The 27385-nt window shown below is 44.3% G+C and overlaps 1 protein-coding gene across 4 annotated transcripts in view; it reads right to left on the bottom strand.

Moving 5' to 3' along the window:
- MTMR12 (myotubularin related protein 12) overlaps positions 1 to 19658 on the bottom strand; it is a 65934-nt gene extending 46276 nt beyond the window's left edge. Inside the window, exon 1 of one of the 4 annotated variants that reach the window (XM_045441265.1) lies at positions 19333 to 19658. In XM_045441265.1, the coding sequence (XP_045297221.1) occupies positions 19333 to 19413 (81 nt within the window). In that variant the 5' untranslated portion in view covers positions 19414 to 19658. Of the gene's footprint in view, positions 1 to 6404; positions 6826 to 19332 lie in introns of those variants that run through there. The other 3 variants (XM_045441244.1, XM_045441253.1, XM_045441262.1) reach the window with 3 other exon arrangements.
- Between the last annotated feature and the right edge of the window lie 7727 nt (positions 19659 to 27385).

The raw sequence follows: 27385 nt of genomic DNA, 5'->3' as shown, positions 1-27385 counted from the left end.
GGAGATTCTATCTCAATGTTTTTGAGAAAGAGAAAAGAGTGATAACATCCGTTGCTTGTTGATTCTGGGAGAACGAACACACTCGAATGGAAGAGAGGAGAAGCAGTTATCAACAAGGGTACAAGGAGCACCCATGTCTGTATATGGATCTTAAAGTGGGTTGGTTATAGGACAGGATGAAATTCCCACATGTACATCCTACTCCTGCTCATGCTGCACCCTGAGTGTGTATAAGGTGTTGTCTTCATGGGAGAATTTACTAGATGAGTGATTAAAGGCTGTCCAACTTGATCTTTAGAACTGGGTAAGTAACTACAATTTCTTCCCTCTCAACATTACAAATTACTACACATCATGACTCAGGGGTCACTTGTGGACTGTAGAAATCATAGGGGCACCTGGGTGGCTCAGTTGAGCGTCCAACTTCAGCTTAGGTCATAATCTTGCTGTTTGTGGGTTCAAGCCTCACGTCGGGCTCTGTGCTGACAGTTCAGAGCCTGGAGCCTGCTTTGGATTCTGTGTCTCCCTCTCTCTGCCCCTCCCCCAGTCATATTCTCTCTCTCTCTCTCACTCTCTCAAAAATAAATAATAAACATTAAAAAAGAGAAATCATAAATGTCCAATCTGTAAATGCCAAAGTGGATACTTCAAAGACCAGCCCTGAGAGGTGAATAATGACAAATATTTCTTGGGTTGTATGCATCAGGCATTGTTAAAGGGTTTTATACTTATTAACTCATGTAATCCTCATAGCAAGCCCTTGAAGTGGCGTTATTATAGCCACTATTATCTCCATTTTGTAGATGAAGACACCCAACTACTACATGTGGAGGTGGAAGTCAAACCCAGTAGCTGGCCCAGTCTGTGTCCTTATAGGACATGCCGCCCCTTACATGGAATGAAGGAAAACCAGGACAAAATAATCAGTGAATGTATCTGCCAGACCCACCTGAAACCAAGTTAAATCAAGATTCATACAGAGTTCCCAAGGAAAACCTGAGAGAGTGCTGTAGAGAGGCAGAAGGAAGCTGAAGGGAAAAAACAAACACCAAAAAACATGTGCCCCACAGGAGTAATGGCTGGCTGCATGGGAAAGAACTCTGGGGCTTCTTCAACCCCAGCTGAGTTACCTCTTGTAACTTACTCCACTGGGTCTGCTAAGGCTGAAGCCTCTATCACCCCAACAAACCCTCCAGGGTTCAATGGGAATCTTCTGATTCATGACACTCCAACCACAATTAATACTGCTGTATACTGCCTGGACAATTCTGTGCTTCCCTTCAAGAGCATGTAATCTAGAGGTCAACCTAAGAGTCCCCCTTTACACCTCCTTCTCCATCACCCTCAATATCCAATCTATCACCAAATTCCATCAATATTACCTGTTAAAAATGTTTCTAGAATTCATGTTCCTCTCTTATCTCCACCAGCATCACCTAATTCAAGCTACCACCACCCATTTGGACCACACGCTTTGCAGCTGGTCTACCTACATCTGTCCACTTTTCTGATCCATTCTCCACTCTAAGGCAGCAGTGTTACTTTCAGCACACAGTCTGCTTTGCATTATTGGCAGGATGAAGACAATGACTTGATATGGGCCTGTGCAGCCTGGCCCCTACCCACCTGTCCAATCTGGTTTCCTACCATCCTCTTCCTTAGTCTGCACATTGGCCACACTGGCCTTTCAACCTCCCATACCTGCCATGCTCATTCTCATCCTGAGTTGCTTCCACAGGATGCTCCATCTATAAAATGCTTCTCCTCTACTTCTCCGCCCTATGAAGTTTGTGTATCCATCAGATCTCAGGACAAGGGCCATTTCTATTACCAGGTTCTCACAGCCCTATGTATCTCTCTCCCTCCTAGCCCTTGTCACAGTTGCAATTTCACATTTGTTCTATGTATTTAAGTCTGTCTCCCCAACAATCTAAACTCTGAGGGTAAGTCCTTATCTGTTTTTATGCTCACCATATATCCCCAGAATCCAATACAGGCCCTGCACATGGTACGTGTTCAAAAGATTTTGCTAATTTCATGAGCAATGACTAAGTAGTGAGATGTTTTAAAGAGGTTTTAAAACCACTTGAGCAGGGACCAGAGAAACATATGGCTTAAGATATGATATCTAGGCTTGAGCCATTACTATAGATGGCATCACTAAATGCTCTAATCATATGGTAAAGTTCTGGAGAAAAGAGTGTGTTCCACTGAACACAGTCATGCATGTGGTATTCATCCAGAAAGACCAGAAATTGTGAAGCCTGTCCAGTAAGAACTGTAGGAGCACGACAGCCGTGGATGGGGCTGGCGTCATCCCAGGATCCGACAGCCAATCCAACCAGCCTCTAGTGACAGCTGCCTGTGTGCTTACTTACATCGCCATCTGGTTTCAGAGAGGGGCCTGGACTCCATTTTAACCCTTTACTACTTCTATCCCACCATCCCTCAACTCTTGACACTCCCTGCCCAACTGCCTAAGAGCAAACAGTGACAATCGTACCTCCAAAGCTATGAAACATGGATAAAAGTCCTAGCTGACCCCAATTAAGTATCTTGGTTCAATGGGTAGGAAAAAAAGGTAGAAAAGTATGGTTCTTTAATAATTAAGGAGAATTGGTTCTCCTAGTTACACTGACAGACTTTTCTTGAACTCTGCAAGACTCCTGAAAACCAACTCATTTGAAAATGATGCAAATTTTCAGGGCACCTGGGTGGCTCAGTAGGTTGAGCATCTGACTTCCTGCCCAGGTCATGATCTCACGGTTCACGAGCTGGAGTCCCACACTGGGCCCTCTGCTGACAGTGCAGGGCCCACTTCAGATCCTCTGTCCCCCTCTCTCTCTTCCCTTCCCCTGCTCATGCTCTCTCCCTCAAAAATAAATAAACATTAAAAAAAGAAAATGATGCAAATTTTCAACAAACGTAGCAGTTACAAACGGACCAAATGATTTGTGTGGCACCTCTGGCGACTCCATCTGAGTGTGGACATTTTGTGCCATTACGGTGCAAAAGAATGGCAAAGACTGCTGTCAGCAGTCACAGCATGCCCACAGTTTCCAAACTAGGGTATCCCAGTAGCCTGAGTTCAGCCACAACAGTGGCTGAACATAAATGGGGAACAGTTCTACCACAGTGGTAGGATGGGAGTTGGGGTTTGTAGTCGCTAATTCCTTATTTCCACATTTACCCCAATGTTTTCGCTACTGTTTGTTTTAATTTAAAAAGAGAACAAGGGCATGAATAACAAGTCTTCCTGTTTCCGCACGGTTTACCCCAGAGATCAAAAGGAGCCGCAAGAGTACCACCCACCCCTAGGAACTGCCAGTGCCCCCACATCATCTAAAAAGCCCACCCCACGCTGAGCCAGAAGCGCTCCTCTCCTGGCAATCTGTGACAACTGCCACCCATTCTTCCGCAAGCTGATGGCCCAAAGGAGACACACCTACCGGAACCTGGATCATCCACGAGGCCTGGCACTAAAACGTTGTCAATGGCATCTCTTCTCAGAACTCTGTTTCTGAGGAGTGGCCCAAAGCACAGGGCTCCGATGAGCCCGAGGAGCGAATCTAGTGAGTCAACACTCAAGCTGAATGTCTGGTTACTCAGAGCTGCGGGGTGACCCATCTCTAATACATACCAATTCATTTCAACAAACAGCTCCCGAACATCCTAAATACCTAATGCTGAGAATAAAAAGATAAATAAGAATTGACTTCTGCTCTCACTAAATCCAGACAAATAAAAAGTCATAATTGGCACAGTGGGTGAACAATGCAATAAATACTAGAAGCCTACAAAAGATTATATATCAAGACTGCATCATCTCATGTAATCCTCACAACTCTGTTAACAGCCATTACCGTTCCCATTTTACTGATGAGGAAAACAAGGCCGACCTAGGTTAAGTGAAGTGAGACTTGAGCCTCAGTTTACCTGACCAGAGTCATATTCTTCACTATAATATAACCTGCCTCTGCCTGCTGGCCACATCCTTCTCCAGGGCACCGTCTCCAGGGTACCCCTGCCTTTTCGCACCCTCTTTCACCGATGAACTATCACTTCTCGCGTACCTGCTGTACTCCAGCACAGCAAACCCAGGAGAGAACAGAACACACTGCCTCTGCCTCCCCACCCAGAGCACACAGGAGTCGACCACAGTACATGCGTAACAAAGATGTGTGCGAAGTGCTGCTCTCGGGGACGGACAGGCCATGATGGGAACACAGCAGGAACACCAAACCGCACTCACACAGGGTCAGAGAAGATTGCTCCCCTCAGGAAGTGTCATTTATACTGAGACCTGAAAATAAGCAGAAATTAGTTCCAGGCCAAACCACCACTCTCTGGCTGCTCCTCTGCAAGGCTCCTTTCCAGGCGGGGTCCTCCTCCCTCTTCACAAGACCCGTGTTCCCTGCACAAGCTCTCCCACTCACGTCACTTCCAGCAATATAGCGAATGACCCCCAAAGGGCTCTTCACTCCAGATCTCTATTCAAAAGCTCCAGGCCTAGACACCTGAACAGCCTCCTGCCCATCTGCACTGGAATGTTCCTAACATCCTCCAAATTCACATTTTAAAACCAGCTCATCACTCTGCTGCCCACCACCAAACCTGTTCATCCTCCTCTGGGCTCTGACTCAATGATCGGCCCCATCAACAGACACCCAAAAGTCATTCATTTCTCTTTTTTTTTTTTTTTTAATTTTTTTAAAATGTTTATTTACTGGGGCACCTGGGTGGCTCAGTTGGCTAAGTGTCCTACTTGGGCTCAGGTCACAATCTCACTGTACGTGGGTTCAAGCCCCACATCAGGCTCTGTGCTGACAGCTCAGAGCCTGGATTCTACTTCAGATTCTGTGTCTCCCTCTCTCTCTGCCCCTCCCCAGCTCGCACGCGTGTGCGCACTCTCTCAAAAATAAATAAACCATTAAAAAGTTATTTTTATGTATATTTTACTTATTTATTTATTTATATATAAATATATTTAATATATTTATTTATTTTATTTTTAATTTTTATTTATTTTTATTTATTAGGGGGAGGGGCATAAAGAGAGAGGGAGAGAGACAATCCCAAGCAGGCTCCACACTATTAGTGCAGACACGGAGCTCGATCTCACAAACCATGAGATCATGACCTGAGCCAAAATCAAGAGCTGGACACTTAACTGACTGAGCCACCCAGATGTCCCTCTTTTTTTAAAGTTTTCATTTAAATTCCGGTTAGTTAGCATATAGTGTAGTATTAGTTGCAGGTATACAATGTAGTGACTCAACACTTCCATACATTACCCAGTGTTCATCACAACAAATGCACTCCTTTATCCTCACCACCTATTTAACCCATCCCCCCCCACCTCCCTTGACCCAGCAGTCATTCTTTACTACTCCCTGCCCCTCATGACCTGTCTGCTCTGCTTTATTAATAGCTCCAGAATCCATCCACATCTGTCCATCCCTTTGCTGCTTTTACTTTCAGCCACCATCACCTCTCACTTTGCATGCTCCCGTGACCACAGCCACACTGTCACCATCTAGCTCCCAGTGAAGTCACTGGACCCATCAGTCAATTCAACCATCCACACAATTCAAGACCCCTGCCAGGATCTCTCCGATCGCCCCTCCCTCCTGTATTGCAACAATCTCTTACCTTGTCAGCCTCCCCAACCGATGACACAAAATGGGGGAGGAGACTGTACCTGTATGTATTTTCTAGCCTCAGATAGTAAATTGTCAAGAAAAGTCTACTAAAAGAATGCATAAACAGAAACATACAAAGAGACAAGTAATTCTTCTTCCTGGTAATATTTTTTAACTATCCTAAGCATAGTTCTTGACACATTTTTTTAAATTACTACCTAAGTATGATCAGTACTAAAGTATATGATTAGTGCCAAGTCTTACCAACTTTTGTCACACTTCTTTCTGAAACACATTCTAGTCCCATCAATAGGACAGGGGCATATGCAAAGCCAGACTTTAAATATGAAGCTCTATCACTGAAGATACAGCCTAGAAGCTAAATGAATGTACCTACTGTCCAATTCTAGGGAGCTGGAAATCTAGGCAGGATTTGTTCCTGGAGCTGGTTCCCAGACTGCTAGTTCCCTGCTCCTGGCCAGAGGGCTTCACTCGCTTTAGAGCCAGCCTGCTAGCAGGCTCAGTCCCCTCTGAAAGCATGCCCAGGTAACAGCTCTGCTAACCACAGCTCCACTCTATACCCTCTATACACTCTCTGGCATACAAGCAACAATTACTCTGACAAGAAAACAGTATCTGAAGCCAGGAAAGCAGACATGTAGTAAGAGGTGAACTGACAATCTCTGTCTGGGCTCAAAGTAACAGACCACAGACTAAGCCGGTTCAGGTATCTGGTCTTTAAGGACTCTGCTATTTACTCACCATGCAGATCAGGTCTCAGCCTTTAATAAGTGTTCATTTCATAGGGTTGTTGGGAACTTTCAATAACATTTCAGACTAAGCATCTATTATCCACAAAAATATGTGTCTAACTTAAACACATAAATATATAATTTGCTGGAGGTTTCACTACGTCCACTTCCACATGTCCCATGTCATTATCTTGATAATGATCCTGTAAGGTATTCTCATCCCTGCTTTACAGATAAGGCCAATGAAGCTCCAAGAGGTTAAATCGTGTGTCTGGACTCATACGGCTAAACAGGTGATGAAGCCAGAACTTGTTCGCAGGAGTTCTGACACCTGGCTTAGTACTTTTGATTTTTACTTTGTTTTTGTAAAAGTTGTACTAGGATACAAATTCAGAGGCGTCTGGCTGGCTTGGTTGGTAGATCATATGACTCTTGGCCTTGGGGTTGTGAGTTGAAGCCCCACATTGGGCACAGAGTTTGCTTAAAAAAAAAAAAGGCAAATTCATACACCATACAAATCACCTACTTAAAGCGCGTAATTCAGTGGTGTTTAGTATATTCAGTTATCCAACTATCACAACAATCAATTTTAGGATATTTTCATCACACCTAAAAGAAACATGGTACCCATTAGCATTCATCCCCCCTATTCTCCCTGACACCACCCTAACACCACTCTGAGCCCTAGGTAACTACGAATCTTAAACTTTTTTCCTATTACAAAATAATAGCACCAAGTGTCCTTTCAACTGTAACAAGTGTTCAGGACAGGGAAACAGGAGACAACCTGTAACAGTGCATTACCCTAACAGCTAAGCAATACTTACTCATGTGCCCATTCTAAATCCTTGCATTCACATTTAGACTGCTTTTTCCCCTTATCTCGGATTTTTTTTCTTAAAGGAAGAAAAGTAACTGCTTGCTAAGACCCAAATTAAGTCCCTCACTCTGGTTTGACAGCTCATCACTTATTGAATGACAGTAAAAGCATTACTCATTCATGCTTCTTGACAACAATCACTCTAACAGATGACTGTTGGGGTATAGAGACCAAGAACAGAGTCAGGAACCACACTAACGGCCTACCACAGTTCTCACCTCACCACCCCAATCACTCTCCCGGAGAAATAAAAAAGAGGCTCAGAACGATGCTCCCACCAGCTCCCCTGAGGCCCCCTCTTGGGATGGCCACAGTCCTCTCTGAAGCCACGCTGACCTCCAGGAGGCCACACTCTGTGGCACTGCAGGCCAAGGAGCTTACAGCTCTGTTGGAGAAAGATCTGCAGACACAAAGCAATTACACACAAGGAGTAGAGAATAAATGCTCGACTGTAGCAACAAAGAACCCAGAGCTACAGACGGCCTGTACCATGGGCAAAAAGAAAGGGAGAATGCCAATTAGGAAAGACCGGCGAACACAGAGAGGCTGAAGTGGCTCTGGCCTTCAGTGTTCCCTAGCCAGCAGCCTTTCCCACTACACTCCTCGCTCACTTTTCTCTATTTGCGTTTCCCCTATGACTTCATTTGAAATAGCAGTTCTCAATAGGGGATGAAGGAAAAAATAATAATTAACAGAAAAAAAAATGTGGATACTTACAGCAGGTGCCCCTCCCCCCCCCCCCCACACCCTTCCCTGACCCTAAAGCACATTCAAATCTCTAAACCAGGACTTGGTACAGTGTATTTATTTTGAAAAAGCTCCCCCAAAGAACCATGCTGTTTAAAAAAAAAATAAGGGGGGGAGGGGCACCTGGGTGGCTCAGTCAGTTAAGCATCCAACTATTGGTTTCAGCTCAGGTCATGATCTCACAGTTTGTGAGTTCGAGCCCCACATTGGGCTCCATGCTGACAGTGTAAAGCTTGCTTCAGATTCTCTCTCCCTCTCTCTCTGCTCCTCCCTGCTCACACACTCTCTCTCTCAAATAACTTAAAAAAAATTTTTTTTTAATTTCCTTGGGCAAAATAGGTTCAAAAGCACTTGCCTAGGCCAACTCTATGAATCAGGAAATGACAGCCAAAGAGGTCAAGGGGGCTCCCTCAAAATCACACAGAAAAAAATGAACAGAGTCCTGGCCTCCCAAATGCAAACTAACACTCTCTCAACAAACCAGAAGAAGACAGGAATCTGCAGTGAGTCTGGAAAGGGTGTTAAGATTTGGGAAAGCGGCAGGCACACAGGAGGACTCTTAAATGGGAAAATGACACACGCAGGCTGCATCCAGCAGGAACCTGGCTGTGCTGTGCAGGGTGACTCGGGTAGAGGGAGAGACCAGGTAAGCATCTATGGTCTGTGGTTCCAACCACAGCAAGGAGGGCGGAATGAATGGAAGTGAAGACAAACCAGCAAAGAGGGCACCCCCCAAGGGAACCCTGGAAACTGTGATGGCCAGGAGTATAACTGGCTGGCTGGGGAGAGAAGGGGCCACTGGCAGGCTAATTTAAAAGGAAGATAGCCACGCTGGATCGGACAGAAGGCCCAGGACATGAAACACTGCCCAAACCTCAGGTCCTCCTGCATGCCTTCAAGACAAGGAAAAACACTGTGACAGAAGGACAGAGAAGGAATCCATGAAAGAGCTTACTGAAAAAGAAAGCTATGAAGGAAGGGAAGCCCTCTGGATGGAGAGGAAAGGCGTCCTTTGTGGGCACCTGCAAAAGGGACAGCACCCCCCACTCTGGTGACCAGCCTCTGAGAGTGCAAGGGAAGAACAATGCTAGAAGGGAACATAAGAAATGTCGCCACTATCGGGACCTGCACTTATGGCCCAAAGAATGAACACATGTGCACACACACACACACACACACACACACACACCCCTGCAGCTTCTGGGGTAAAAGGTAATAGCTACTACAACAATTAACATTTAATAAGGGTTTGCTGCACATTGGGTACTGTGTTAACTTCGATGGACTGCCTCACTTAAGACTAACAACAATCTTATGAGCTAGACACAACTATTTTTATTCCCATTTCAGAGGTCAGGAAACCGAGGCTCAGAGAAGTTAAATACCCAGACCAAATCCACAAGGCAAGTAGCAGAGCTCTAATTCCAAAGCTGTGCTCTTAACCACATTACACTAAAAGTTAAAGAGGGTAGCACTGGAATGTATACAAGTGCTGGAGAAAGGTAGCAGGTGGCAGTTACAGGGCTGTCAGAATCTCAGAGTCAAAGCTAACTGACGTGACTAACAACAGCTGCAAACACACATGGCATTGCCTTCTGTGCACCAACCTCCTGCCCCACTCCCAGGACTGCTACACAAATACTAGGTCAGCTGAATAGCTGGCAAGGAGCTAAAAGCCTTGGAACAGGAGCTTTTCCGTGGTCTTGGACCAAGAGGAACCAGGAGCAAACGAGAAGGTGCCTACAGGCTCACAAAGGGCCAGACTGACTTCATGGTAAAGCAGTATTCGCAGAAAGCAGAATAACAAGCCTGCGTGTCCTAGCAGCACCCCTTGGATTCTACTTTTCAGGATTTAGCCCACTTCACCCCCCCACCACACCTTACATAAGGTATGAGACAGATGCTTCAACCACCTGGGCCCAACATGCCCATGAGCCTTTCGAGCTGTCCCTGTTGCCTGCCCACTACATCATCCCCCTCCTCCCCACACCAGCACCCACCCTCACACTGCCCTTTCCAAGTCCTACGCTGCCTTCACATGAGACCGAATGCTGCCGCAGCCTTCTGTGCTCCAAAAGCATTCTGTGCACGCCTCCTTCATGAGCAGGCAGCACCTACTTCTGTGCATTAGAGCCATCTGTTGACTTGCTGTCTCTCTAACAGAATGTGAACCCCCTGAGAGCACAGACTGTTTTTATGCATTCCTAATTCTAACACGGTGCAAATGGGAGGTACACGATCGATAATTCCCCCAATTCAAGTGACTATCAATAATAACAGCATCTAGGGGTGCCTGGATGGCTCGGTCGGGTAAGCGTCTGACTTCAGCTCAGGTCATGATCTCACAGTTCATGAGCTCGAGTCCCGTGTCAGGGTCTGTGCTGACAGCTCAGAGCCTGGAGCCTGCTTCAGATTCTGTGTCTCCCTCTCGCTCTGTCCCTTCCTTGCTCACACTCTGTCTCTCTCTCTCTCTCTCTCAAAAATAAGCAAAAAAAAAAAAAAAATTTTTTTTTAAATAATAGCATCTTAACAGTCATGTCATGTACACGTGGTTATTTCTTATCACATTCAAAGCCAGCCTGCAGGGAAGATGGTCATTCAATGTTACAGTTGAGGAAAAAAATCTGAAAGGTGAAACCACACTGGGAAGTGGATCTCAAGGGATTAAAGCAAAACAGGAATTCGATTGTATGTCTAGAGAAAAGGTAAGAACACAGTGAGATTTTTTTATCCAAAAATCTGGGCTCATTCCCTTCAAGGTATTCTTGGGAATTTTAAAACTCTCTTAGCAAGAAAAGCAACACACCCAGCAGCTCAGGACCACTGTCTCAAACAGGGGTTGGCAATTTGTCATAAGGGAAGGGTAGACAGGTGTCTGGCTGGCTCAGTTGGAACAGCATGTGACTCTGGGTCTCAGGGTCGTGAGTTTGAGCCCCATTTGGGGTGTGGAGATTACTTAAAAATAAAATCTTAAAAAAAATAAAATTAAATTAAAAAAAGGAAAGGCAGACTTCAAAATATTTCACCAAGGTGTCCAGGACTTCCATTCACAAGCCCTGCTTTTCTTGTGGCTGCAACCCTTCCCTTTCCCAAAAGCAAATGACTGAGGGCTTAGATGCCACCTCTGAAGGGCTTCCCCCACTGAAGTCTATAGGGAATAATGAAGGACAGGGGCACAGGAGGTAAAAGTGATGATTATACTATTTTAGGAAAAGTATTTACCCATGAAAGCAAAACAGCACAGGCTTGCAACTGCCTTTTAAATAAACAGTTATTACTTCCAGGGGTAATCTGATTTTACTTACTCATATCTTAAGTAAACCATTGAACAGATGTGATACATGGACAAAATTTGGCCTATGATAGAGTCATTAGAAATGAAGGACAATGAGGGCACCTGGCTGGCTCAGTCAATAGAGCATGCGACTCCTGATCTCAGGGTTGTGAGTTCAAGCCTCGTGTTGGAGGCAGAGATTAAAGAAAAAAAAATTTAAAAAAGCAAAGAAAAGAAAAGAAAAAAGAAAAAGAAAAATGAGGGAAGAGGGAAAAATACATCTCCAGCACAAAACTAGCAAAATGTCAAAGGCCAAATGTTAATAATGAAAAAAGTCAACTAGTAAGTGTTCTCATTAGGTTGGAATTTTAAATATAATTAAATCATTCTCAAATATATAAAGGAACAAAGAAAAGAGGAAAAGAAACTTTCAGAGATAGTGAAAAACACTCTAAGAAAGAGTTACCACACAGTGAATTTTCTGGGCATGATACCATGGCAACAACCACAACAACTAAATACTCCACTTTCATTAATACCTTAGCTGGGAAAGATTTCTGTATTCTAAGATTAATGATTAAGCACTTTCTGAAACCATCAAATGGTCCTGACCAACAACTTAGTGACAGCAACAATAGCCCACATCTACTAAAGGCTAACCATGTGCCAAGTACTCCAAGGACTTGCATAATCACACTTAATATTCATAAATGTTCACATATACCTATCAGAGATTATTATTATTATGATTTCCATCTTCCAGGTAGAAATACAACCAAGGCTTAGAGGACGGCCTCACTCACAGCCAAAATAAGCGGTTGTCTGCCCTCCTTAGAGTTGTGACCCTGGAGGCATGCAGAGAGGACTAAGGACAGAAGTGGCCCTGTCGCCCTTCTAGCTCTTGAGCAGCTTCACTCTGCTCCATTTGTACCTCCTCTCTTCATCCTCCCAAAACAACAAAAGATTAGAGGTTGTAAGAATTATTCCAGCTCTGGGCGTCTGGAGGGCTCAGTTGGTTAAGCATCTGACTCTTTTTTTTTTTTTTTTTTTTAATTTTTTTTTTTAACGTTTATTTATTTTTGAGACAGAGAGAGACAGAGCATGAACGGGGGAGGAGCAGAGAGAGAGGGAGACACAGAATCGGAAGCAGGCTGCAGGCTCTGGGCCCGAACTCATGGACCATGAGATCGTGACCTGAGCTGAAGTCGGACACTCAACCGACTGAGCCACCCAGGCGCCCCAGGCATCTGACTCTTGACCTTGGCTGGGGTCATGATCTCATGGCTCTTGAGCTCACTGCACTAACAGCATGGACCCTGCTTGGAATTCTTTCTCCCTCTCTCTCTGTCCCACCCCACTCGTGCTCTCTCTTTCAAAATAAACAAACTTGGGGCGCCTCGGTGGCACAGTTGGTTAAGTGTCCGACTCAGCTCAGGTCATGATCTCAAGGTTCCCGAGTTTGAGCTCCATACAGGGCTCTCTGCTGTCAGCATGGAACCTACTTCTAATCCTCTGTCCTCCCCATCTCTGTCCTTCCCCCACATGTACTCAGAGTCTCTCTCTCTCTCTCTCTCAAAAATAAACATGAAAATAAATAATAAACTTTAAAAATTTTTTTTAAAAATTATTCCATACAAAATTTTTAAAAAGAATTATTCCAGCTCAATCCTACCTCCCAACCTCTCTCAAGCGGTTTATTTTAAATGATTCATTAAACTGCAAACCTGCCGATCTTCTTGTTGTCTCCCCAAAACACATCAGAAGCCACAAGCATAACTCATGGGAAACTAAGGGTAGTTTCCTGCTGGTAAAACAACTCAAAGTGCACACTCTCCTGTCACAGATCAGCAGTACCATCTTCAAACATGACAACCACATGCAGGTTATACATTTTTACATATATTATGACTGGGAACAAAGCAAGAACATACTAACAACTGGAAATAACTGCTTTGGTTAAGATAGCATAATTAATGGTAATTTTACTTTTCTAACTTTGGAAGTCTGCAACTTTGTTACATTCTTTTTTCTTTTTTTTTAATATTGTCTTTATCATAAAAATAGGTATACCTCTTTTAAGGTGATTTAAAAAATCCAATTCAAAGAACACCGTCATGCAGGATGGTTTAATGTCAAATTAGTCCAAGGATGTCAAACATCTTGTTGAAGATACTCAGAGAAAAATCTAGAACTTTAAATTTCTAGTATGGGTTGCCCTCAGCCTAAGATTTCGATGGTAGCCATCACATTTGGTGATGGTAGCCAACATTTTGATGGTTTCACCATCACAGAGGAAAGCAGGGTGCAGGGGAGCATCGGGTTCTGAGACAGAGGCTGTCAGTGTGGCAGCTGTTCGATCAAGCTGCAGGAAGTGTTGCCGGACGTAGCCTCATGACATCTTCTGATGCTCCATCTGCAGAAGTTGAATGGTATTGGAAAGGATCCAGGGAGATGCCGCAGGAAGCACATGCAGGAGAGAAAAAGCGGAAGCTTTGGAGAGATCATCAGACTATAAAAGCCACAGCTAAGAAAGTGGTCATTTTAGGAAGAACTTTTGATGTCCTTTATATCACTGTCAATGACCTCTAAGTTCAAGGAGAAAATTCTGCAGTCATCAAAAAATTAGTTTGGAAGGAAAAAAGTTTAAGAGTCTTTAAAAAAGAAAAGTGAATGGATCTAGATTTGCTTTTAAAGGTATATCTTTAAGTTTATTTATTTTGAGAGAGAGAGAGAGAGAGAGAGAGCACATACACAAGCCGGGGAGGGGCAGAGAAAGAGGGAGAGAGGGAATGCCAAGCAAGCTCCATGCTGTCACCCCAGAGCCTGACTCTGGGATTCAATCCAAGGAACCGTGAGATCCTGACCTGAGCCGAAATCAAGAGTCAGACGCTTAAACAACTGAGCCACTCAGGCACCCCTAAAGGTATTTTTTATTGCTGGGACTGAGCAAGGAAGTCTGATTTAGGATAAGCCAATCTCTTCTAGCCACGGACCCACCCAACTCATCAAAGTCAGTAGTCCAGCACAGTAGTGTTCCACCAAAAATAATCTCAATCATTTCATCTGTTTTGTATCCCCAACCTCTAGAACAATGCCTCGTACTTGCAGGTGCTTTAAGTAAATATCAGCTGAATGAATCTCCAAGGGGCCCCTGTGTCCACTCACAGTCACCTAGTGGAGAAACTAACAAAAGCCAAGAACAAAACTGCTACTAGAGAACACGAATGAGAAAGCATTTTAGCATGTGAATGCCGATCATGACTACAGGCATGTTTCATTAATAATACTCCCTGCATTCATAAATGTAAGTACAGAAGAACAGCCTTGGAGTCAAACTGCGTGAGTTTAAATCTTGGCACCACCCCTTGCCAGCTATGGCCGTGAGCAAGGTACTAATTTCACTGGTTCTCTCCACATCTAAACACACAAAACGGAGGGAATAGTATCCACTGCATAAGATAGTTGAAAGGATGAAATGAGAGAAGCACAGTTCCTGGGACACAGAAGTGCCTAATAAATATTGGTAATTATTCATTTTATTATTCTGATATATACCCCCCGCCCGGCCATTATCTCTTGGAAAAACACTAGATCATAGATAGGTTCACTTCTTTCCATGAAAAGATATGGCGGTAAGTGAAGATTAGGCAATCAAATGCATTCTTTTCCCTAAGGGTTAAATGAGAAGATAAAATTGGCTCTTAAGTCTGGATTTTTTTTTTTTTTTTTTGACCCTTCTTCAAGCTTTGTTTCTTTTCTTGCTTTTTCTTTCCATGTCTATGTATTCCCTAAGCTCCCGGGGGCCTGGCTTTGCCATGGGCACCACTGGCTCCAGGAGACAGTTCTCTCCGGTCTGAAATACTGCTGTGGTGTGGACAGGACATTTAACCTTGCGAGGCCGCACTTCCACATTGTGTTACAGAAGAAGAGCACAGTGGTGGAGATTATCTTTAAATTCTCTCCCAAATCTAAAAATCCACAAATGGGGGGCACCTGGCTGGCTCAGTTGGTAGAGCATGCGACTCTTGATCTCAGGATTGTGAGTTACAAGTAAGTAACTGATAACTTATTAGTGTATTCAAGTCAAACACTGACTTAAATTCTACTAGAAAGTCCATTTAAATCATACTTGGAAAATCATACAAATATGGACACAAGTACCACAGATTCTAAAAGCTGGATTCTTCCTGGTCTTATTTTCAGAGAACAACGCAGGATCACCCTGAAGCTTTTATTCAACTCCCTTATCACCATGAACCTGGCTCTTGCTAAATCAGAACTTTCCCTTAGGACCATCTAATGGTCCTCTATTTACAGCTTCTTCCTGGCACAGACAATAAGCATTTCTAATCACTATAAATTACCAAACCAGTGCTTACAATTTCAAGGTAACTGACCAGAGAACTGGCAGTCCTGAACAATCAGAACTGATACTCAGCACCAGAGAAGGTGATGAAGTAGAAATCCATTAAAAATCACTCTGCCTTTTTTTTTTTTTTTTTTTTTTGGCTCTTTGTACTACCTAACATCTTCCCATCACAGTATTTCTGTTGTGGAAAACGGGTCTAATTTTTTTTTTTATGTTTATTTATTTTTGAGAGAGAGGGAGACAGAGTGCAAGCAGGGGAGGGGCAGAGAGAGAGGGAGACAGAGAATCCGATGCAGGCTCCAGCCTGTCAGCACAGAGCCCGACGTAGGGCTCGAACCCACAAACTGCAGATCATGACCTAAGCCAAAGTTGGACACTTAACCAACTGAGTCACCCAAGCATCCTATTGGGTCTAATTGAAAATGACATTATAGGTTAACAACTGACGTGGAAAGACATTTACAATATAGATCTCTGGTGAAAAGGCAGATTACAAAATAATATGATTAGCAATATTAATCCCACTTTAGAAAAGACATATGCAGACACCTACACACATATCTGACAGGGTACACTCCACGTTGCTTATAACTTTCCTTTAAAAAATTCTTTGTCGGGGCGCCTGGGTGGCTCAGTCGGTTGGGCGTCCGACTCCGGCTCAGGTCATGATCTCGTGGTCCGTGAGTTCGAGCCCCGCGTCGGTCTCTGTGCTGACAGCTCAGAGCCTGGAGCCTGTTTCAGATTCTGTGTCTCCCTCTCTCTCTGACCTTCCCCCATTTATGCTCTGTCTCTCTCTGTCTCAAAAATGAATAAACGTTAAAAAAAAATTTTTTTTAAATAAAAAATTCTTTGTCTATCTTTTATTATTTTTCTATAATGAACTACAGCTTCTCCTTTATTTACCAAGAAAAGAGGATCTGGCTCCCAAACCATAACCAAATGCCTCCTTGAAGGGGAGATCAGCACCCCGGGATCCCCTTGTACAGAGGCACAATTTCCTTTGCACCATCTGTCTGGGACTCAGCTGGGGCAGTGATGCTGAGATGTTTCTAGGTACCAGCCATCAGGTACCACCAAGAATGATCCAGTCCTCTCTCTCCTATTCACCTCAATTTCCAGAGCCACTGGCTTCCCACTTACAAGCTTTACTGATTTATAACTCTCCGGGCAGAGTTTACAAAACATGACCAAAGGTCCTAAACTACAGTTCAGGATTTTAACATTCACGTTCACTGACTTAGAATCAATGACAGAAGAACCCAAGTTAACTCTGGCAGAGGTCCACGTTGAAACTAACTACTATCCTTCATTTTAGGCTGTTCAATGTCAATCTTAGCACAAAAAAACCATATAAGCCATCATGTTTAAAAGCATTATCTTCAAATACTTTATCCAGTTAAGTACTTCTGTTTTTTGCACAAAGTGCTGACTCTTGACAGACTCTTTAGCATACTGAAGAAAGTCACTTTTGAACCTTCCAAGATCTAATCAGCCAAGAACAAGTTCATTACCAGGCACAGGTATCATTACATCATAAGGTGTGAAGATTGTTCTGGCAGCTCAGTGACCTACCAGCAAAAAGATGCCTAAGAAACCTGCAAATTCCCAGCTAACAAAAGCAAACCGCATACAAAGAAATGTGATAGGAAGACATACACCAAAGCAGTAAAGATGAGGGCAATATGAAGGAAAGCAGTAGAAAAAGAATGGCAGTCCAGAAAAGTGTTGTGAGGGACGACTCCTACTGAGTGAACCAACAGAAGGTTACCAGGTTCAGTACTTTCAGAGGTACATAAGCTATGCCTCAAAGCTGCTCACATGAATTTCCAATAATAGGATATCTAGCAAAAGCTATACACTTAAAAAACAAATTGGTTTCTCACTCCCTCATACCTTTATCTTTTAAAAACCATAAGCAATTTAGGTCAGAGCCCTTCCCTCTGTTAAAAAAATTTTTTTAGAGACAGATTACAACAAAGAAACATAGTATCTACATAGCATTATTTTATGGCAAGAAAACAAAACTGCCAACTAGAAGGATCTGAAAACTGTGACCATTTGGGGGCTGAACCACTCCCCTTCCCTAATTATCCCTCAAAGGAAATATATCAGGCACTGTGGGCAAAGAGGGAAAACATGTCTAACTACAACATGTGCACTTGGTGGATGAAAAATCTGAACATTCTTGAACTCTGGCCACATTTCAGACTTTCCATGTGTAGTTCAATCTCACTGAAGAGGAAAGGTTAAAGATCAAATCAATCATAAAAGACACAAAGAGAAACTGACATTACTTACTCATGATAGGAGGGAAACCTATTGAAAATTCAAGATGACCCTGACTCCTTCATCAAGCATCAAAGGAGGAAGTGGTTTTTATTTTCAATTAGGATTAAAAATAAGACCCATTTCAAGAGTATTCTCCATTTGGAGGAAACACACACATTGTGAATTTGGAGATGCATGTGCAAAGGCTTCAGGCCCCAGGTGGTTTTGTGGAAGCAGTCCTTGATCAAGACCTCTCATCCACAGCCCACCTGCCTGTGCTTTACAGGGGTAGGAAGACAGCTGAAGACCAGAGGTTTGATAGTGCTCGTGCACATGCTGACTAAAGTGCTGGGCAGAGGAGTAGGAAAAACCTTCAGAAATCCAAAATGAGAACACATCTCATTAGGCATTTGGACTGGGAACTCAAGAAGTCCTCAGCATGGCCAACAAGCTGTAACCTCTCTAACCTGGTTTCCTAGGACTCTTCCCCTTCACCTACTAGGCTTCCTCAGGGCTGACTTCCTTGATGAGCCTCCAACACTCCAGACCATTCCCTCTACTAGAACTACTCTTCCCTCAGACCCCAACATCCTTCAAGTCTGCTCAAATGCCACTGTGACATGGAGGAAAATGGTGCCTTTTCTTTTTCCCATGATACTTTTCACCTTCTAATATAACCATATAATTTACTTATATTTATTCTATTTGTTGTTTACTCTGATCTCCATTAAATATGCTCCAGGAGAGCGGAGATCTGTTTTGTTCAGAATAGTGTAGGAGGTCAAAAAATATTTTATGAATGAATGAACTTAAGAGTAAAACTCCAGGAGGAAAGCAAGTGGGGGTGAGATGAAAGGGGGAAGAAATGACAGAGGGGAATTCACAAGGGAAAGAACTGTGTTGCTTGCAGATGGGAGGCGGGAGGCAGTGCACGGTATCCCGCCGGCGGCATCAAACAGCCCTCTTAGAAGCAGGCAGCTCTGAAGACTCAACTGAGAAATTCCAAGGGCAGACCCACCCAGACGGCGGGCTCCGGGTAGGTCCCCACGGGAGCCCGGAGCGTCCAGCCCTTCCCCTCCCGCGCGGTGCCCAGAACCCCAGCTCCTCGCCAAGGTAGGCAGGGGGGTCCCGGGCCGCAGCACCTTCCCGGCTCAGGCCCCTTCACCTGGTCGCCAGCGACCGGGCCCTGCGCTCCGGCACCTGCCGGCCCGCGCCGGAGGTCCCCACCTCAGCCCGCGACAGATCTCAGCGCGCCCCCGAGGGCCTCACCCCGCCCGGCTCTCCTCCCGCACCCGCACAGGAAGCGCCCGCGGCCCTCCCCCGCAGCGGGGAGGGGGCTCCCGGCGCCCCTAGCCCCGGCAGCTCCAGCCTGACGCCCCGCCCGCGCGGCGCCCCCTCACCTCTGGGCGCACGTACGACACGAAGGAGGGCTTGGGCGCCTTGGTGCCGCCGCCACCGCCGACTACCCCTTTCCCCAGCATACCGCCGCCCTAGGAAGCAGCGACGCGCGGGAGCAGAGGCGGCCGCTCGGGCTCCGGCAGCGGCGGCGGCCACCAGCACTGGCGGCTGGGGCTCCGCCCATCCCCAGGGCCGCTGCAGCCCCGGCGACGCCCGCATCCGGCTCCGCCGCTGACACCGCTCGCCCCGCCCACTCCGCGCGCGAGCCCAGGGAGTCGGGAACCCGCAGCCGGAGACCACGCCTCCTCCGTTCGCGGCGGGCCGGTCTGTCGGGCGCAGATTCGCCTTCAGAGATAGGCTCCACTCCGGCAGAACCCGCCTCATGCGTTCTGTGATTGGCCAGAAGGCATTACCGGCCGGAGCCCCACGCCAAGCTACTTCTTGAATGAACCTGGAGTGATGTTTCCTCAGACCAATCCAGAGAGCGTTCTCTCCGGACTCCCCGGCGATTGGATAGCAAGAATGTCGCTGTCGTCCAATGATCCTACGGTCACTAAGTTGAGAGCAGTTGTTCTTTGCCTTCGTTCTCTTCTTGCTTGCCGTCTTGGTGTAAAACTTCCAAAAGTGTGGTGTATCGAAATCCCCCGTATGAGTTCCAGATACACATCGATGACGTCCAGGTTTATTACTTTGAATGTAGACAAAGATGAGACAATTCAAGTGTTAACAGGCACTTAGGAATAGGTTTGAATGTTTCATCATAAAAGGCCTTGTCAACCTCATTTTTCCACTTGTTTTTGTGTCTCTTTTTTTAATGTTCATTTATTTTTGAGAGAGAGAGAGTGTGAGTGGGAGAGAGGCACAGAGAGAGGGAGACAGAGGATCCCAAGCAGGTTCTGGGCTGACAGCAGAGAGCCCCATATGGGGGCTCAAACTCACAAACCATGAAATCATGGCCTGAGCCCAAGTCCACCGCTTAACTAACTGAGTCACCCAGGCGCCCCTGTTTCTTTGTGTTTCTAACAATACAAAAGCCCTTAAGAGACTTATTTTATCCACTCTCCCAAGTTATCGATAAAATCCTCATTTTTAGTGCAAATTGCAAAGAAAATCCATTTTCATTTCACATTTGGTGCTAAGCATTATGCTAGACACAAGTGAATAAAACAGGGCCCCGCTGTCAAGAAATTTAGTATGAAAAGCTAGTAAATATTGGCAGTTAATTTTTTCGGTGTCAGGCACTGTGACTAATGCTTTTCGCCCTCTTCATCTCCATAAGCATGCCTCCCAAAGCCACTCCAAATAAACCAAAAATCTAAGTGAAAGCGAATGTGCTTAGTTTTGCAAACATAGTTTCAGGACAAGTCCTGTAGCCTCATTTCCAGCTAGACTACCATTATTAAGCCTAACAAGTATAGCGGCCCTGGGGCCACAGATGAATAGCATTATCCTGGTTTTCAGGTGAGAAACTAGATGCAAGTAATTTGCCCAGGTCTCACAACTAGTCACTGACAGAGCTAGGATTTGAACCCAGCTTTGTATGATTCCAAAGCCCAAATGTTTAACATTGTAATTACACAAATTAGGAAGGAGCATGATGAAAGCCGTCAATTCTATTTGAGAAGGCCACGTCAGGCTTCATAAAGACACTCTGTAGAGAGGTGTTGAAGAATGAAGTTATTTGTCCAGACTAAAACATCACTTAAACTTCACAACAATTTTTACTTTCAAAGTGAAATGACAGTCTGAGCAAATTTTTACTTTCTTGCTTTTCAGAGGAGTTTGGATTTCCACAGTCTTCCACTATAGCATATTTAGCTTGGGCACCTGTGGCCAGGGCTGGCTTCTTGGACATCCAACGAGTGCAGTCACATAAGGCTGGCCCTTAGAGGTAGGATCCACACCCATTGTGGGGTTCAAACTCACAACCCTGAGATCGAGAGTCACATGTTCCACTGACTGAGCCAGCCAGGTGCCCCATTAAGAACCCATGCTTTCCTACAATTATATCTGTACTTGTGCATGTGGGTGTCTGCACATGTGCCTTCTGGTGTGCATGACCACGTGTGTACATAAGTGTACAGCCACCTGCATCTATCTGCGTGAATATGGGGAATGTGTACCACATGTGTGCCCAGAGCTGTGTGCTACAGAGAATGCTGGAGACTAACTCCCCTTTCTCTTCAGTTCTCTGTTCCAATGATAACCATTCACTTTCATCAGAGCTCAAGTTAAAACCAGCTCTAGATCCAACTGTTCTGCTCTGACCTGGACTCAATCTTGGGGCCAGCATCTCCAATTGCTTCCAGATATCACGACTGAAGTGCCCAGAAGTTTCTGGGCCTACCACACAGCCCAATCTCCCTCCTCTCCATCATGTAGCCTGTCTCCTTCCTGATGGGCCCTCCCAAGCCCTCTATCCCACCTCACAGTGCTCCCTGAGAGCAGCCAAGGCAGCCATGAGAGCAAGGACCCATGTTCCCCATGTCAGGATGGCATCTCCATGATGGAGGGGCCTGAAGCCCTTGTGGGCGGGCCTCCCCTGAGCCTGTCTGAAGGGTCAGCCCTTAGTGCATTCAGGCTGCCCCTGGGCAGGGATGCCACCCCTGCTTTTCTGCAGGATGTGCCCTGTCCCGTCACCCTGGCATTAGACTCACCCCTGTGTGCCCAGCAAAGGCCTTTCTGCAGAAAAAAACGAAAATAAACAAACAAATGAAAAAACAAAACATGTTTTCTTTAAGGAGCAGTAAGGGAATAAAGATGGAGAATAAACTAACATCTGTTTCCATCTTGCTCTTAAGGTTCTCCAGCTATGAGCATATTTTTACTTAATCTTTAGGGTGTGGGTCAGATCTCCTTGGGAGAGTCTCTCTCAGCTGATTGAAAAATTCCTGTCATGCTGAGGTCAAATAATTCTCCATCTATTAATAAACACAGATGGAAACCCTTAGACCTTGAAATAGTTTAATTTACACACAATAGTTTAAAGTCACTCTTTTCTCCTAATACTGCCCTAAGCTTTCTCAGAGAATTATAAATAGGAACAAATCTTAGCTCCCATGAAAACAAGTGCCAGACCAAAGGCAGTGCTTCCCACAGACAAGTGAAACTGACAGCATGTTCCAAAACGGAGAGAAAACGGTTTCCTTTGGTAAATAGTTAAGCCTAGCCACATTTGCATTTCCTCCTCTTTGGAGTCACTTGAAGCAGCCTATTTGTGTGTGTTATTCATCTTTATCTGGTGCCAGGCATGTAGTAGGAACTCTACCAATATTTGCACCTGAGTGAGTGAAATATTATCAGATGAAAAGCATCCCGGGCAGCAATTGATTACTAAGTGGAGGAAGCAAGAGTTTGAACTTTGGCATCCAGATTAGAACCTCCACTTTTAAATCACTTAGATACTAGGCCAAATTTAAACTAGGGTCTGAATTTAAAATAAATAAATTATGTATGTGTGTGTATATATATATAATGTATATGTATATATATGATATGTTACAGATGATGTATTACATGTAATGTGTTATACATGTAATATATGATATACATATGACATGTAATATACATATGATTATATATGTAATATGTTATATATGATATTTTACATGTAATATACTATATTAACATATGTTACATATATCATATGTAATATATATATATTCAAAGACTAAGATGCACATGTCATTTAATGGCCACTTGCCAAATTTCAACTTTAGCAAATGGTCTGGATCTGAAGACTTACCCTCTTCTTTCACGGGAAAAAGAAAATTCTTTAGCCTCTTGCTGTAGCCAGGGCTCTTTCAACCTTCTTCTGAGGATGGTGAGTAATGGACCTGGATTAAGAAGCATTTGGGGGCACCTGGGTGGCTCAGGCGGTTGGGCGTCTGACTTTGACTCAGGTCATGATCTTGTAGTCTGTGAGTTCGAGCCCCACATCGGGCTCTGCGTTGACAGCTCAGAGCCTGGAGTCTGCTTCGGATTCTGTCTCCATCTCTCTCTGCCCCTCCCCTGCTCTCACTGTGTCTCTCTCTCAAAAATAAAATAAAATCATAAAAAAAATTTTTTTTAAAGAAGGAAGCATTTGCATTGTTCTCTGGGGGTACCTGAGTGGCTCTGTTGGTTAAGCGTCCGACTTCGGCTCAGGTCATGATTTCATAGTTTGTGAGTTCGAGCCCCACATCAGACTCTGTGCTGACAGCTCAGAGCCTGGAGCCTGCTTTGGATTCTGTGTCTCCCTCTCTCTCTGCCCCTTCCCAGCTTGCATTCTGTCTGTCTCTCTCTCATAAATGAATAAACATTAAAAAAAAAAGAAGTTTTTTTAATATTTGGATTGTTCTCAATCTTGTGGTACTACAATATGACAGCCTGCTAGGCAGACTCAGAATTGTAAACAAAGACTTTTCTGGTAATTTTTCCCCCTATAAAACATACAACTTAAGATGGTCACATGTTAGGGGTTCTTGATGAGCCTACTCTATGATCTATATTCTATCTTCTTCAAAACACAAGTTAATGGCCTGATTCGTTTTTCATTAAATAAAGATTTACTGATGGTTCACTGTGACTTGTCTCCCAGACTCTCCCAATAAGACTAGAAGTTCTCTAGAGTAGAGATAGACTCCTTTATAACTAGCTAATAACCATGAATCGGATGCCACAATATTAAGTGAGCCCTCAGTGAAGATAGGAAACAGAGATTCTCATCCATTACTGGTGGGGGCGGGGAGGATGGGGTAATTGATGGGGCAAGAGGGAGGGCAACTTTGCAATATCCATCAAAAACTGTATCAATAATTTCACTTCTGAAAGATCCTACAGATACACTCATACATGTGTGAAATGCCATGTATCCAAGCCTACTCACTGTAGCAACTTTAAAACAACAGAAGTTTGGAAAAGTCTAAATGTTCATCAGTAGGGATTGTTTGAATAAATTATGGTACAGCCATAGAGCAGGATACTATGCAACTGTAATAAAGAATGAGTAAATTTTTAGGTAGAGGCTGTGAAGTTTAGTGGTTAAAAAGCGAATATTCTGGAGTTAGGCTGCTTGGGTTCAAGTCCTGGCTCCAACAATTATTATGTGTGTGACTTTTAACTAGCCATTTATCTTCTTAGTCTCAATTTTCTCACCTATAAAATGAGAGTTACTGGGGGCACCTGGCTGGCTAATCAGAAGAGCATGCAATTCTTGATCTCTGGGTCAGAAGTTTGAGCCCCATGTTGGGTTTAGAGATGACTAAGTAAACAAACAAACAAACTTTTAAAAATATTTAAAATGAGGGTTATGAGGATTCTAATGGCATCTACCTCATAGGATTGTTGTGAGGATTAAATAAGTTAATGAATATAAAGTGTTTAGAATGTTGGTACATAAGGTGTGACGGACACAGCACAGTCAGTGATTAAAGCGGGATGCACAACAGCAGGCAGAGTAGGCTACCATTTGTGTAAAACAGAGTGGAAATAAAGACTAGGATACATAGATCCTTATATTTTCATAGAACACCTTTGGGTAGATACAAAGGGAAATATGACACTAGTTGCTTTTAGAGGGGGAACTAGGTGTTTGGAAGAAAGATAGAAAAGTTTCACTGTACTTTCTTTTATACCTCTGGATTTTAAACTACCAGAATTATTACCTAGCTCAACAACAAATTAATTTAAAATTACACACACACAGAAACAGTTATCTCCCATAGACTTTTTTAAATTGAGATGAAAGTCAGATAACATAAAATTAGCCATTTTATTTTGTTATGTTTATTTATTTATTTTGAGAGAGAGAGAGAGCAAGCACAAGCAGGGGAGGGGCAGGGAGAGAAACACAGAATCCGAAGCAGGCTCCAGGCTCTGACCTGAGCTGAAGTCGGATGCTTAACTGACTGAGCCACCCAGGAGCCCCAAAATTAGCTATTTTAAAGTGAACAATAGGGGCGCCTGGGTGGCTCAGTTGGTTGGGCGTCTGACTTCAGCTCAGGTCATGGTCAGAGTTGAAGCCCTGAGTTGGGCTCTGTGCTGACAGCTCAGAGCGTGGAGCCTGCTTTGGATTCTGTGTCTCCCTCTCTCTCTGCTCCTTCCCTTCTCGTGCATGCTCTGTCTCTCAAAAATGAATAAACGACGGGGCGCCTGGGTGGCGCAGTCGGTTAGGCGTCCGACTTCAGCCAGGTCACGATCTCGCGGTCTGTGAGTTCGAGCCCCGCGTCAGGCTCTGGGCTGATGGCTCAGAGCCTGGAGCCTGTTTCCGATTCTGTGTCTCCCTCTCTCTCTGCCCCTCCCCCGTTCATGCTCTGTCTCTCTCTGTCCCAAAAATAAATAAACGTTGAAAAAAAAAATTAAAAAAAAAAAAGAATAAACGTTAAAAAAATTATACATAAATAAATAATAAATAAATAAATAAAGTGAACAATTAAAATACACACGTTGGATTTTAATTTAAAAGCAAGAGACTTGGGGCACTTGGGTAGCTCGGTCGGTTAAGCATCTGACTCTTGACTTCAGTTCAGGTCACGATCTCCCGGTTCGTGAGATTGAGCTCCAAGTAGGGCTCTGCACTGACAGTGAGCCTGATTGGGATTCTCTTTCTCTCTCTCTGTCTCTCTCTCTGTCTGTCTCTCTCTATCTTTCTGCCCCTCCCCCAGGTGCACGCACATACCCTATCTCTCTCAAAATAAATAAATAAACTTACAAAAAATAAAAGCAAGAGCTTTTTATAAGGCATTGCCATTTTCTGTCTCCATGGTAGTTCCCAAATCGATCCATCCATCATGGTCTGACCTCAATGTTACCACCTCTTTGACATCTTCCTTGGAGACTGTCAGAACCAGGGTAGAGCTCTTCTGAATCCCTAAGCAACCAGGATCTGTATGCTGCATTGGTCCATGAACTTGAATATGTCTTGGAATCACTGCAAAAGGGCCTCACCTTTGTCTTCTTTCCTACAGCGATGCCTGGAGATTCTCACGGTCATAGGAGACCCTCCTGTGCTTCTAGATAGTTCCTAAAGCACTATTCTTGGTGCTTTGAAGAGATTATCAGATTGATGGAAAGCCTTCAGAACCTGCTGGAGTCACTGACATTCCTGAACCCTGGAAGCCTCTGGGACAAGGAAACTGTGCCCTCTACAGGACCATCTAAAAAGTGGTGAATGGAAGGTACAGATTTCCCCCACTATCCAAAAGTTTGTGTTACACTACTCTGCCTTTACAAAAGACCCACATTAGTACCTGTTTTTGCAAACGAAAATAAAAAGATAAAGACAATTTTTTCTTTTACAGATGGTAATTGCTTCTTTGCTTATGCCATTTAGGCTTAGAATAGGTTTCATAGACAAAACAGATAACACATGGGACAGGAGGGGTTGGGGGGAAGAGGAGAGAAACAAACCACAAGAGACTCTTAAAGGTGGAGAACACAGGGTTGCTAGAGGGAGGTGTGTGGGGATGGGCTAGATGGGTGAAGGGTATTAAGGAGGACACTCATTATGATGAGCACTGGGTATCGTATGTAAGTGACGAATCACTGAATTTTACTCCTTTTTTTTAATGTTTATTTATTTTGAGGGCAGGGGAGAGAATGAGAGAGAGAGAGAGAGAGAGAGAGAGAGAGAGAGAGAGAGAGAATTCCAAGCAGACTCCTCAATGCCAGCGCAGAGCTCTGGAATTTATAAACCATGAGATCATGACCTGAGCTGAAATCAAGGGTGTGACACTTAATTGACTAAGCCACCGAGGCTTCCCTGAGTTCTACTCCTGAAACCAATGTTGCACTGTATGTTAACTAAGTAGAATTTAAATTTTAAAAATTATAATAAAAAAAGAATAGGCTTCACTGGAATGCTTCACTTCCTGTATTCTCAGCACGGGCTGGGGAATCCCCTCAGCTCCGCAGGCGATCAAGAAAGATGATAAAGGAGGAGGCTGGGCCCATTCCTTCTCTGTCCTCTGGGCACACAAGCGTCCTCTGGCGCCCTCTGTGCACACAGGCACAGGCAACCTGCAGGAGAAAGCCTGCCTGAGTCAGCGGCTAGGCCACCCCCTTCGTTTTGAGGAG

The sequence above is a fragment of the Leopardus geoffroyi genome, chromosome A1 (assembly GCF_018350155.1).
Source record: "Leopardus geoffroyi isolate Oge1 chromosome A1, O.geoffroyi_Oge1_pat1.0, whole genome shotgun sequence".
Lineage (NCBI taxonomy): Eukaryota > Metazoa > Chordata > Mammalia > Carnivora > Felidae > Leopardus > Leopardus geoffroyi.
Note: the sequence above shows the minus strand (reverse complement) of the source record. Positions and strands in the feature narration are given on the sequence as shown.